Here is a 14,900-nt window from a genome sequence, read left to right as displayed (position 1 = left end):
TGATACATTTACGTGCCAAAACCTTAATTTCTTTAGTATTGCAATACTTTGTTTGAACCCTAAGTGCCGCTGTGGATCGCATGTAATATAAAACACAATCACACTGTGGTTTCTCCCATAATAATGCGTTTAGAAACACACAGAAGCACAGTAACCTGGAGCTCCAGATGAGAGAATAAGGACCCTTGTCTGGATAGTACATTAGGTGTCCAAAGGCTCTTTGTTCTGTTAATGGACGCCACATTGACTGGATTCTTGTCAAATACATTCTAGGATTTATTTTCAGCCTTAATATTGTGATTTGGCTTTAGATTTTTGTCGTGAAATGGCAATGAGAAAGAACAGACTCATGGAGTGGCCGTTGTGCGTGTTCGTGGTTTGCGCGTTCTCAGTTTACCCTGTGGCCGGGCAGGTCCGCTACTCCATCCCGGAGGAGATGACCTTGGGATCCTTCGTTGGAGATATAGCAAAAGATCTGGGACTGGAGCCGCAACGGCTTGTAGCCGGGAGAGCACGGATTTTCAGCGCGGGCGACAGTGAGTACGTAGGGCTGGACCGAGAGAAAGGACAATTGTTAGTGAAAGAGAGAATGGACCGGGAACAGCTATGTGCGGAGATGCCCGCATGCAGCTTCAGTTTCGATGTGATATTAGAGAATCCAATGGAACTGTTTCGAGTTACAGTTGAAGTACTAGATATCAACGATAATAGCCCCGTCTTTCCGAAGAGAGACATTGGATTGGAAATCAGCGAGTTGGCCGTACCTGGTGCGCGTTTCTCTATCGAAAGCGCGGTAGACCAAGACGTGGGGGAAAATGCACTTCAGAAATACATATTAAACCCCACAGACCATTTTAACCTTAATATTCAAGGTCGCATAGATGACAGTAAACACATAGAGATGGTACTTCAAAAACCTCTGGACAGAGAAAAGACAAAGCATCACTATTTGACTTTAACTGCTGTCGATGGTGGAGACCCTCAGCGGTCTGGAACAGTTCAAATTCACATCGTCGTTCTCGATGTTAATGATAATGCCCCGGCATTTAGCCAAGCTACATATAAAGCATTTGTTCCAGAAAATGCAGCGAAAGGCACATTGATTACCACAGTAAGTGCGACAGATGCAGACGATGGATCTAGCGTCATTATAGAGTATTATTTTGAGCATGCCACCAAAAGTATTCAAGAGCTATTCACAATCGACCCGATATCAGGCGAGGTAAGAGTAGTAGGAGATATAGATTATGAAAAGAACAAACAATTCCAAATAAAGGTAAAAGCCAAAGATCATGGTGGCTTAACAGACTCATGTGGCATCGTTATTGATGTTATTGATATTAACGATAACATCCCGAAAATAACCGTCATGTCATTTTATAGTGCCCTACCCGAGGACTCAGTCCCTGGCACTATTATAGCCATGATTAACATCCAGGATTTTGATTCCGCGGAAAATGCAAAGGTAACATGTTCCATTCATAACAACCTTCCTTTCAAGATGGAATCATCTTTATCAAATTACTACAATCTGGTGACAGAATCAGTATTGGACAGAGAGCAGACAGCAGAGTATAATATAACAATCACGGCAGTAGATGGAGGCAGTCCGCCGCTCTCAAGTAAAAAAACGCTGAGTTTAAAGATATCGGATGTGAACGACCATTCACCCCAATTCCAACAAGAAAGCTATGATGCCTATGTGTTTGAAAACAATGTCCCTTCCCGGTCTTTCTTTTCTGTGAGGGCTACAGATGCAGACCGGGGACCAAATGCTAGGGTATCATATTTCCTTGAGGATGGAAGTTTAAACGGGGCTCCACTCTCCGCATATTTGACAGTAAATTCCGACAGTGGGGTGCTTTACGCGGTGAAGCCCTTCGATTATGAGCAAATCAAATCTTTCAAAATCAATGTCAAAGCACAAGATGGAGGCTCACCCCCATTGAGTGGCAATGTGACTATAAACATATTCATAAAAGATGAGAACGACAATGTGCCTCAGGTTCTCTACCCAGTACAGACGAGTGGCTCTCTGGTGGCTGAAATTGTGCCTCGTTCAGCAGATGTGGGATATCTTGTCACTAAAGTGGTGGCTGTTGATGTGGACTCAGGACAGAATGCCTGGCTCTCATATAAACTGCAGAAAGCGTCAGACAGGGCGTTGTTTGAAGTAGGCCTACAGAACGGAGAAATAAGAACCATACGCCAGGTCACTGATAAAGATGCTGTGAAACAAAAACTCACTGTTGTAGTGGCGGACAACGGGCAGCCCTCTCGATCAGCTACAGTCAATGTGAACGTGGTGGTGGCGGACAGCTTCCCTGAAGTGCTCTCAGATTTCACTGACTTCACAGTGGATAGGGAATATGACATCAACCTGACTTTTTATCTGGTGTTGGCCTTGGCTGTGGTCTCGGTTCTGTTCATATTCTCCATCATTGCCATTGTCACAGTAAAAATCTTCAGATGGAGACAGAATCGATTATTCTATAAATCTGCAGCAAACCTCCCAGTTATCCCATTTTACCCTCCCGTTTACCCAGACGGAACCCTGGGAACCCTACAGCGTGTATACAACTATGAGGTGTGTGGAACCACTGACTCTAGGATGAGTAATGTGAAGTTTGCGAGGCCTTATAGCCAGAACACACTGGTGGATGTGAGTTGCATGGGGACAATGCAGAGAGAAAATAGAGAGCAGGAGGATGCTGATGTTGATGGAGAGGTGAGACCCCCCCTCCATTCTGTTCCCTATTCTGATGTTGATGGAGAGGTGAGACCCCCCCTCCATTCTGTTCCCTATTCTGATGTTGATGGAGAGGTGAGACCCCCCCTCCATTCTGTTCCCTATTCTGATGTTGATGGAGAGGTGAGACCCCCCCTCCATTCTGTTCCCTATTCTGATGTTGATGGAGAGGTGAGACCCCCCCTCCATTCTGTTCCCTATTCTGATGTTGATGGAGAGGTGAGACCCCCCCTCCATTCTGTTCCCTATTCTGATGTTGCTGTGTGTACAGCATATCTGAATGATTGAGCCGGGTGATGTTTCTAAACTACATACATTCACCCTATTCTCTTGCCTTTGATTAAGTTAACATTTACAACTGAAAGATGTTAGTAGCATGGTCCAAACTGTGGTATGTTGTATTGGTGGCTGGACTACAGGCAGGCATACTTTGACCCTCTTCCAATCGGTGTAATTTCTGTCTATCTATATGAAGGGGTGAACATACGCACAATGCATCTTCGTAGGCATTTACCTTTATAATGTGTAAAGGGTTCTCCTACTATATATCAGTGAAGGGACTACATGGTGCTGACTAGAGTGTTATCTGTTTCTGTGTTCGTCTCAGCTGGCCTATCAGTAACTTAAGCGCATTTGGGCAGCAGGTAGCCTAGTGGTTAAGAGCGTTGTGCCAGTAACAGAAAGGTTGTTGGTTCGAATCCCCAAACCAACTAGATGAAAAATCTGCCATTGTGCCCTTGAGCAAGGCACTTAACCCTAATTGCTCCTGTAAGTTGTTCTGGATAAGAGTGTCTGTAAATAACTAAACATTTAAAATTTTAAATGTAGAGGTATTAGTGAGGCCAGATGGCTCATCTTCAGGCAGCCTGTGATGTCATGATTCTGTTCAAAAAAAATTGTGAAATGCACTGCAACACCGTGACTATGATCCTCAGTTCATTACTCTTTTCCCTTCTCATTTACCCTGCAGGTGTGTAGTTAAAGGAGCATGTTATAAACTCACTGTATCAGTTTCCTTAGGTCTCTTCTGACTGACTGACTGACTGACTGACTGACTGACTGACTGACTGACTGATCGACTGACTTGACTGATCGACTGACCTGACTGATCGACTGACCTGACTGATCGACTGACCTGACTGACTCACTGCTAGTACTATCAAGTCATTGTTCTGAGGAGCCTTCTCCTTGCTCTCTCTCTCTCTCTTTCTCTCTCTCTCCTGCCCCTCTTTCTCTTCTCTTCCATCTCTCTCTCTCTCTGTAAAAGACCATAGCGCTTGGGCACACTGACTCACTTTCCCACTCACACACTACTCTAATAATCTGTGCTGCTGTACTGCAGTAATGGGCTTATAAGTCTCTTCTATCAGACTCTGGCCTTCATTCCACAGCAGTGTTACACTCATGCCTGTATGAACACTGCATCTGCTCTGTATTCAGAATGAGTATGCATGTCTGTCTGTCCGTCTGTCCATCTTTCTGTCTGTAACCAATGTGTCTGTCTGTCTGTCTGTCTGTCTGTCTGTCTGTCTGTCTGTCTGTCTGTCTGTCTGTCTGTCTGTCTGTCTGTCTGTCTGTAACCAATGTGTCTGTCTGCCTGCCTGTCTGTCTGTCTGTCTGTCTGTCTGTCTGTAACCTAGGTCACTACTTGTCAGTCACAGTAGTAATGGCTGACAGGTTGTAAGGGTTTTTAGATTCGAGCATGTTAGTGACAGTTAGAGAGATTTCTCATCTGCCTGATATCCGCCAGCAACAGCGTCACATCTTTGCCTCCTGTTTAACCACAGAATCCTGCATAGATACTGAGGTATTAGATGTGTTAGAAAAACTTAGGACATGTTTTATGTTTGTGTGGTTGAGTGTTTGTGGTTATGTTCATGTTAGGGTCCCTGTCCCTGAATGTTTGCTGTTGGGTTAACGAGAACAGCAGATTTAGACATTCTGTATTGGTTGTTGTATTCAGGTGACTTCAAGTATGTTATATGCTTAGATTTTCAGAGAGAGGTGTGTGATGCAGTAACTGACTCTCCTCTCCAGCATCCCAGGGAGATTCACCTTAAGGACATGCAGGTTGTCATGGTAACACTCTGCAAACAACAAGTGCTGCAGATTCCTGACAGAAGAAATGTTGGTTATATGGTGGAGGACTTGTAAATAATATGCATGATAGTCTTGTGCTATTTCTGACTAGTAGTGTGTGTTTGCGCAAGCGCATGTGCAAGTGCATGCACATGCTTCACAAAGAAAGAGTGACAGAGACAGACAGAGAGACAGAGAGACAGAGAGACAGAGAGACAGAGAGACAGAGAGACAGAGAGACAGAGAGACAGACAGACAGACAGACAGACAGACAGACAGACAGACAGACAGACAGATAGAGATAGAGATAGAGAGAGTCAGACAGACAGAGACAGAGACAGAGATAGAGAGTCAGACAGACAGAGACAGACAGAGATAGAGAATCAGACAGACAGAGACAGAGATAGAGAGAGTCAGACAAACAGAGATAGAGAGAGTCAGACAAACAGAGATAGAGAGAGTCAGACAGACAGAGACAGAGATAGAGAGAGTCAGACAGACAGAGACAGAGATAGAGAGAGTCAGACAGACAGAGACAGAGATAGAGATAGAGAGAGTCAGACAGAGACAGAGAAAGAGAGGGATAGAGAAAGAAAGAGATAGAGAGAGAGACAGACAGAGATAGAGACAGAGATAGAGAAAGAGACAGACATAGATAGAGACAGAGATAGAGAAAGAGACAGACATAGATAGAGACAGAGATAGAGACAGAGATAGAGAGACATACATAGAGACAGAGAGACAGAGAGAGACAGACATAGATAGAGACAGAGATAGATAGAGACATACATAGAGACAGAGATAGAGAAAGAAAGAGACAGACATAGATAGAGCTAGAGATAGAGACAGAGATAGAGAGAGACATACATAGAGACAGAGAGAGAGACAGAGAGAGACAGACATATATAGAGACATAGATAGAGACAGAGATAGCGACAGAGATAGAGAGACAAACAGACATAGAGAGAGAGAGAGTTGACAAGCAGAGCCACATCTCTTCTGTCATTTAGTCTACCCCTAACTTCTTGTGTGACATGCCACTCAGGCCAGCCGCCAGCATACTCCTACAGTTACACAACACACCATGATGACAGGAAGTGGGCTGTACTCTGTTTGTCCTGACTATGTTCTCATATGCTCTGGCCTGTTTAACTGCTTCACAATCCAATACTGACCCAGTTGGACTTGTGTGTAGTTTGTGAGTGAGGAAACAGCTACGTTGTGTTCCATTTTGTTTCCTCTGTAACTATCCATCAACCAATCTGTCCTAACCCCATTACACTGTTGCACTTATTTAATATTCCAATGCACTTATACAACCATACACCTGTAATTACATACAATCTTAGTCTTGTTTATGTCTCTTTCCTTCTCTCAGACCTTCACATCATCACAAGCACTCACTTTCCCGTATCGGACCTGGGGGTCCTCAGTGTGTGTGCATTTGTCTGTTTACCAGCCAGTGACTGGGCTGTATGTTAGTGGTGCTGAACACACTGTGTGGAGGCAGAGGGTTGTTGTTGTTGTTCATCATGCAGAAGTAGGAGGACGGCTGTGGGACGCAGGTTTCACTGCAGCACTAGCTTCTGTTCCTCTTCAGTTCAATCAAAGTATTGTCTTCAGATGAGATGTACTGTACTGTACACGCTCACATACACAGAGTCACAGGGTCTATTCATTTAGAAAGTATATCTCGCTCTCTTCCCCTCCTCTCACTCTCTCTTTCTCCCTCTCAATCTGTTTCTCTCTTTTGTCTTTCTCCATCTCTCTCCCTGTAACAAAAAGCTTTTCACTATGTCACATCAGTATCCATTTCTACTCCCCATAGCCCTGTAGCTTGGTTCAACACCACAGCTTAATACAGTGAGCTATAGACTAGATGTGTTTTTATAGAACACTTGTCCACAGTAAACCCTGTCCTTACAGAGACTGTGTTTGACAGTAGACCTCTGGCTTTACTCTTATAGCTTAGGATTTTCCTGAGCTTTATGTAATAACAGAGAGTTATAATGCAATCAAAGTGTGCTATGCTCATCTTTAAGTATGAACTTACACTGTACACAGACCATCAACACTTAATTTGCACTGTAGCCTTTCCCTTTGGCGCAATCCTTCGAATTGAATGTGTTTCTCTGTGTGTGGTTCTCAGACAGCTTGCAGTCGTCCACCCCACCCTTTCCCTACAACACATTCATTTTCACGAGGAGAGGTGGGATGTGTTGCCATGACGACTGGCTGAGTCATGGTGAAGACTGCACCATTACTTAAGTAGTTGGGGGGGGGGGGGGGGGGGGGGGGGTGCAGCTAAATGTCTGTGGGGTGTTTGGTGGAAAGGCACTGGGAAGCGACCCCTGCCATGGGCCATGTTTCAGTCTTCACCAGCCCTAAGCTGCAGTGGGGCAGGGCAGGTTCAGCAGGAGGGGAAAATGTGTGTCTGAAACTCTCTTTCTTTTTGTCTGCGGGTATATTACCCTCAGTGAAGATGGTGTTGTTCCTGGTGCAGGTGTTTGTGAAGATTGTGATATTTATTACAAAAACATACTCTCCTCTGTTCACTAGTGGATTACAGAGATATCCACACCCTTGCATATTTAACTATGTTCTGTTAGCTATTGTAAGGGCCAAACACAGTAAAACAATACAAATAACATGCATAATTACTGACATATTATAAGATACAGTATATTTTGTGTTTGGTAATAGCAAACATGTTTCTTTGGTTATGGTAAACATGCTTGTGTTTCCCTGAATGGCATTCATGCACCGACCTCATGATTATAGGCCCCTGAATTTTCCCTGACAAAGGGACCTGACCAGGAAACCTCAGGGCTCTACTCATGAAGCAGAAGGGGAACGTGAAGATAACACTAGTATAATACTATGGTCGTTCCACACATGGAACCCACACTACACATGCAGAGTGTGATATTTGATGCTAATATCATATCATACTAAATCATACTAAGTGACTGTGGTGGATAATGTGTCAGATGGGTCTATGTCTGAACTCTTCTTCTGTTTTGGTAAGTATGTCTCTGTGTGCCGTGGGTACAGTCACTGTCCTGACCTAATGAATCTGATTTTATTCATTTCTCTTTTTCATGTTGTCGCTGCATGTGCTCCATCTGTGTTTCTGCAAACAAGGTAAGAGCAAACTTTTATCTCTCTCTCTCTCTCTCTCTCTCTCTCTCTCTCTCTCTCTCTCTCTCTCTCTCTCTCTCTCTCTCTCTCTCTCTCTCTCTCTCTCTCTCTCTCTCTCTCTCTCTCTCTCTCTCTCTCTCTCTCTCTCTCTCTCTCTCTCTCTCTCTCTCTCCTCTCTCTCTCTCTCTCTCTCTCTCTCCTCTCTCTCTCTCTCTCTCTCTCTCTCTCTCTCTCTCTCTCTCTCTCTCTCTCTCTCTCTCTCTCACACACACACACACACACACACACACACACATTCACGTGCTTAGACCAATATAACCTGCAAAAGGATCATGTTTAACACACAAGTATGAGTTGTAAAGGGAAAGATCAGCACTGTTCACCATACATATATCATAGACAGTCCTACAGATTTTGAACATCTTATTATTGGTTGACATTGAATTATCTCATTACTGAGAAAGGAAGAGAGAACATTCCCATGAGCAGTGTATGAGAGAAACTAAAATATATGTAATGAATGTGTCGGTACCTGTATCAATCACATCTTCCTTTGGGTAAAGGACCATTCAATCATTCTTTTTATGTACCGTAGAAGGGGCTTTACATCTTGTTTATGTATTCAGCTATTGAGGCCCCAGTCATGAATGATAAAGTAGTATCTGGTCACGTGACAAATAGTGGCATGAACTGGAGACATATATACGCAGTTCCTTGAACATAGCGGTTTGGGGCCATTTCATTTAGTATTCTTCCTCAGGAAATGCTACCAAGCAGTTTTCCATTCCAGTGAGAGGAAACAGGCGCGCATTGTTTATGCAAATCTCGTGCTGCCTATTGTCTGCCGCATGCACCAGCGTGTGCTGTCCGCCTGTGTGGCGCTGTCCACCCGCGTGGTGCTGAAATGCTCCGCTCGGTCTGTGCAGCGCGTTTGGGTCTCCTTTCTGCCTCAGCGCAACTATTTTCATGGGTTGAATAATGTGGTGCTGCAGAAGTGGGTCCTATTCTGCCACTGATCATCGTGATGAAATACGTTTATATTTATGTTTTGTCGGCCTGGCCCATATTACATGACACCGTGATATGGTTTATGAGCATGATTCATAATTAAAACCTTATTTTCATCTAACGCTGTAATCCGAGGTCCCGCAGTTTCCAGGGAGATTTAGATCATCTATGTCCACTGGTCGTAGCCTATTGTCGGTAAAAATCAGTGTGGACGAATTGATATTGTGGTGGTTAGACACATAGTTTAAAGACACAGATAGGACAAATCTATATAGCCTAAAGACACATATAGTGTCGTGATCGTTGTAGTGAGGAGACAAAAGCGCAGCGTGATGTGAATATATCTTATTTAATGACAACTAAAGAACACTGAAACAAACTATTACAAACTTTACAAAATAACAAACGAACATGACGCTAATGATAACGAGTGCAGACATGCAACATCAACATAGACAATCACCCACGAACCAAACTGGAAAATGGCAACCTAAATAAGATCCCCAATCAGAGACAACGATAAACAGCTGCCTCTGATTGGGAACCAATCCAGGCCACCATAGACCTATGTATGCCTAGAATACACACACAACCTAGACATACAAAAACCCTAGACCAGACAAAACACACATACCACCCTCGTCACACCCTGACCTAACCAAAATAATAAAGAAAACAAAGATAACTAAGGTCAGGGTGTGACATATAGGACAAATCTATATAGCCTAAAGACACAGATTTAAACTATCTTTGCTAAATACTTCCTCAATCAGTTAGATAGGCAAATTAGCAAAATAATGAAATACACTGAGTGTACAAAACATTAGGAACACCTTCCTAATATTGAGTTGCACCCCCCCATTCCACAGGAATGCTGGACCATGCTGACTCCAATGCTTCCCACAGTTGTGTCAATTTGGCTGGATGTCTTTTGGGTGGTGGACCATTCTTGATGCATACGGGAAACTGTTGAGCGTGAATAACAGAGCAGAGCTGCACTTCTTGACACACTCAAACCGTTGCGCCTGGCACCTACTACCAGACCCCGTTCAAAAGCACTTCAATCTTTTTTTTGCTTATTCACCCTCTGAATGGCACATGCACAATCCATGTCTTAACTGTCTCAAGGCTTAAAAACCCTTATTTAACCTGTCTCCTCCCTTCATCTACACTGATTGAAGTGGATTTAACTTCTTATGGCTGAAGGGGCAGTATTGAGTAGCTTGGATGAAAGGTGCCCATATCAAACGGCCTGCTCCTCAGTCATAGTTCCTAATATTTGCATATTATTATTAGTATTGGATAGAAAACACTCTAAAGTTTCTAAAACTGTTTGAATTATGTCTGTGAGATTAACAGAACTCATATTGGCAGGCAAAATCCTGAGTTGAAATCAAAACAGGAAGTCAGAAATCTGAGCCTGTATGTATTCACCAGAGTCCCTTAACAGGTGACATCAATAAGGAATCATAGGTTTCACCTGGATTCAGCTGGTCAGTTTATGTCATGGAAAGTGTATGTTTTCTTAATATTTTGTACACTCAGTGTATGTACTACCGCTATGTAAATACACACTACTAAATCGTGTGTGTGTTCGTGTGCGTGCATGTGTGCGTGTATGTAGGCGTGAAACCTCTATCCTCCTTTTCACTTTCCTCTCACGATCCTTTTATTCCCAGCCCGTTACTCCCCCTCCCGTTCAGATTGAGCAGGCTACTGGGATTAGACGTGTGTGAGGGGATGAGATGGCTTCCTGCTCCTTATGACGCGCTATGAGAACACCACTAGGCTGTGCTTCACTCTCATTGTCACACGACGGCAGAAAGAGTACAGTAAACGGAGGGTTTAAAAGGATACAGCTCTGCTATAATAATAATATTAAAAATAATACTGTTAATAATAATAAACAAAATATACGCCTATATTTGCATTCATTATTTATTAATTCATTGAGAATGTATAGAATTACCACATCTGTTTAGTAAAGTAGCACTTTTATTACTTGTGAATCAAAGTAACATATTTTATTGTGAGTGAAAACATTGTGCTGCTCATCTGTTTCTGTGGTTTAAGCGTTCTTCTCCAGTGTAAACATAGTGTGCCTTTAAGATCAAGTGAATCAGTGATTGGTCTGTAGCAGAGTGTTCTTTCCACCAATACCGTGTCGAGCCATACAAAGGGATCTACTCCCTCCCCTCAGCCTCAGCATCTCATCCCTTAGCCTACAATGCTCTGATTTGGGAGCTACTCATGCACTGACTGGAAACAAAACACGTTCTGTTTGAAATTCGTGGAAATGTTTACGTTGAAGAATTTTTATTCCAATATTGTGCGATGGTATTTCCTGCGAACAGGAGACTGACTCAATGGAACAAAGGACAATGAGTATTCGTGGCCTTTTGAGGTGGCAAGTGTTCTGGATTTATCAATATGTTCTCCTGTGGAATACAATAGAGGCACAGATTCGATACACCATACCTGAGGAATTGAACGTGGGCTCTGTTGTTGGGAATATAGCTAAGGACTTTGGTTTGGGAATATCTGAGTTTTATGACCGTAAACTAAGGATAGCCTCTGATGCTGGTAAGCAGTATTTCAGTGTGGATTTGGAAAAGGGTGAACTGGTTGTCAATGAGAGGATAGACAGAGAGGAGTTATGTGGAGAGAGCGTCCCTTGTCTGTTTCCATTGGAGGTTATAGTTGAACATCCCTTACAGCTGCATCGCATTGAAATCGACATACAGGATATAAATGATCATTCTCCGAGTTTCCTTACAAATGACAGGGTTTTGAAAATAGCTGAGTCTATCACTGCAGGTGCGAAGTTCACAATGGAAAGCGCACATGACCCTGACGTAGCCTCAAACTCCTTACGGTCCTATAGTGTCAGTGATAACGATAATTTCTTGTTAAATGTGAAGACCCAAGATGGCACAAAAATACCAGAGCTTGTGCTAAAGACTTCATTAGACAGAGAGAAGAAGGCAGTTCATAAGCTCGTGCTCACCGCTGTAGACGGAGGGAATCCTGCACAATCTGGCACCTCTGAAATAACGGTCATAGTGTTAGATATTAACGATAACGCACCCCAATTTAAAATACCATTTTATGAAGTATCTGTCGCTGAGAATAAACCAGTTGGCACCACGGTTCTAAACGTCAAAGCAACTGATTCTGACGAAGGACTAAATGGAGTGATCGAGTATTTCTTTGCAGACCAAACCCCCGATACAATAATGTCATTACTTGATGTTGATTCAAATACTGGAGATGTAACTATCAAAGGGCAGCTTGATTATGAACAAATACATTTGCATAAATTCGACATAATGGCAAAAGATAAAGGCAATCCACAAATGGAGGGACAATGCAGTATAAAGATAAAGATTGCTGATGTTAATGATAATGCCCCTGAAATTATTATAACCTCACTCACCAGTCCAATACCAGAGAATTCATCCCCTGGAGTGGTTATTGCATTGATTAGCGCTAAAGACTTAGATGGTGGTGAGAATGGCAAAGTAAAGTTAAATATGACACCGGGCTCACCGTTCACCCTGAAGCCCTCCGTCTCCAACCATTACGCACTGGTGACCAACGGCCCATTAGACCGAGAGACGTTCCCGGAGTATGATGTTGTCATAACCGCAGTTGATTCAGGGTACCCACCTTTATCTACAAAAAAAACCGTGACTGTGGAAATCTTAGATGTAAATGATAACCCTCCAGTGTTTTCCCAGCCCTCGTATACTGTTTATGTTAAAGAAAATGGCACCCCGGGATCTATCCTGCGCTCTGTGTCCGCCTCTGATACAGACATGGGTGAAAATGCCAAGATTTCCTATTCTATATTAGACTCTAAAGTACAAGACGTGTATGTCTCCTCCTATATTTATATAAACTCAGATAACGGCAGCATCTACAGCATGCACTCGTTTGACTATGAGAAACTGAAAGTGTTTCAGATTCAGGTGCAGGGAAAAGACCACGGCTCTCCGTCTCTGAGCAGCAACGTCACGGTTCATGTTTTTATCCTGGACCAGAACGACAATGCCCCGGCTGTTATTTACCCCTCCGCTGTCATGGGCTCTGTCTCCCATCAGAAGATTCCCCGGTCCGCTAAAGCAGGCCACCTCGCCACTAAGATATCGGCAGTGGACGCAGACTCGGGCCACAACGCCTTGATTTCCTATAGGCTGACGGAGGCCACAGACTCGTCTCTGTTCAGTGTTAGTCTTTACACAGGTGAGGTGAGGACAAAACGCGCTGTTTCAGAGCAGGATGACTCCTCTCAGAGGCTGCTTATAGAGATAAAGGACAATGGGGAGCCGGCCCAGTCCACCACAGTCACAGTCAATATACTGTTCGAGGACGGGCTACGCGAACCCATATCGGACTACCGCCAGAAAACTGCAGAACCCAGCAGGAGAAACAGTAAAATCACCTTTTATTTGATCATCTCTCTGGCCTCAGTGTCCGTCTTGTCTTTGTTAACTTTTCTCATCTTAGTGGTGAAGTGCGTTCGAAACAGTAGGAGCAGCTCGAGTTGCTGTATCAGACGGGCTGACTCTGACGGATACAAGAATCCCAACAGAAACCTGCAGATCCAGCTCAACACTGACGGCCCTATTAAGTATGTGGAGGTCCTGGGAGGGGACCTGTTGTCTCAGAGCCAGTCGTTCAGGTCGTGTCTCTCTCCAATGTCAGAGTTCAGTGATTTCACCCTCGTTAAACCCAGCAGCACTACTGACTTTAAGGAAATGATAAACGTGCTTGATGCATCTTTACCTGACAGTGCGTGGACTTTCGAGAGCCAACAGGTGAGCACAATTCCTGCTTATATTAGGGTTATATAATTGTCTAGTGTTCCAATTCTTTTCGTCATTTTTTTGTGGTTTATCCCATCGTTCTAATGTATTATTCATATGTCAATGACTACACTTGAGCAAATATTGTATGCTTTAGTTGAATAAGTTTTCATATGTTGATAATAACTTTATTTGTTGTGGTTGTTTTTACAAACGTCTTAACTTTATGAGACCACATGTTGCATAGCCAGCCTGACCGCGCTGTCCAAGGTTCTGCAATCACGCTACAATTCTGACTCGCTGGGCGTGGTTATGCCTACTGTTTTTAATAGACAAATATCTAACTTGGGTTCAGGGTAGGCCTATTACATTACAACATTGCATTTTAAGGTGAAAGCAAGTGCACTGATTTTTTTTTTTAAATGCTCAAGAGTATAATTGGTATATCCAGAAACCAAAAAGCTAAACAGATAAGTACGTTTTTGATTTGCAGGAGGGGGAATTGCATTGAATCAAATTGTTAATTTCTAATAAGGTCGGGGTAGACAAGTTTTTTATTTTCTTCTAAAGATGAATTGCTTTTCTATGGGTTTGATCGGAAAAAAACGTAATTATTGCATTAACAGGACACGTCACAAAATATTGGGGACCCATTGTTACTTTAAGGGTATGTTAGCAAATTCAATCTGGAGTGCCAGAGTGCGCTCTGGGCGTTCGTAAATTCAGAGCGTTGTCAGCTTGTCAGTTCATAAATTTAGAGCGTTTCCCTCTCGGAGCGTCCAGAGCACACACACTAGACGCTCTAACCGAGGAGTAGGGTTGATCCGAGCGTTCTGACCTCACAACGGCAGTCAAGCACCCAAACTAATTGACTAACGTTGGCTAGCTTGCTAGGTGCTTCCAGACACAAATGAGAGAAATTCTTACTCTGACTATTTGACTTGCCCTAGAAGAGCTGGTTATGCTGTTTTCATTTTTACCAAAAGCGTTTGTGACTGTAACTGTGCTGCTGGCAACAACTGAATTACGCTTTTTACCGACGTTTACTGACACCGGCCATATTAGATGGGTGTTGAGCGTTCGTAAATTCATCAGTTATTCTGCAATCTGGCACA

At 43.3% G+C, this 14,900-nt stretch overlaps 1 protein-coding gene across 4 annotated transcripts in view; it reads left to right on the top strand.

Annotated features, from left to right (window-relative positions):
• Window positions 1-542: 542 nt before the first annotated feature.
• LOC129815149 (protocadherin gamma-C5-like) overlaps window positions 543-14,900 on the top strand; it is a 41,865-nt gene continuing 27,507 nt past the window's right edge. For 2 of the 4 annotated variants that reach the window (XM_055868665.1, XM_055868656.1), the window contains exon 1: window positions 543-2,587. In XM_055868665.1, the coding sequence (XP_055724640.1) occupies window positions 590-2,587 (1,998 nt within the window). In that variant the 5' untranslated portion in view covers window positions 543-589. Of the gene's footprint in view, window positions 2,588-8,255; window positions 13,798-14,900 lie in introns of those variants that run through there. The other 2 variants (XM_055868629.1, XM_055868598.1) reach the window with 1 other exon arrangement.

The sequence above is a fragment of the Salvelinus fontinalis genome, chromosome 2, assembly GCF_029448725.1.
Source record: "Salvelinus fontinalis isolate EN_2023a chromosome 2, ASM2944872v1, whole genome shotgun sequence".
Classification (NCBI taxonomy): Eukaryota; Metazoa; Chordata; class Actinopteri; order Salmoniformes; family Salmonidae; genus Salvelinus; species Salvelinus fontinalis.
The sequence above is the reverse complement of the archived record's forward strand: the minus strand, read 5'-3'. Positions and strand labels throughout refer to the sequence as shown.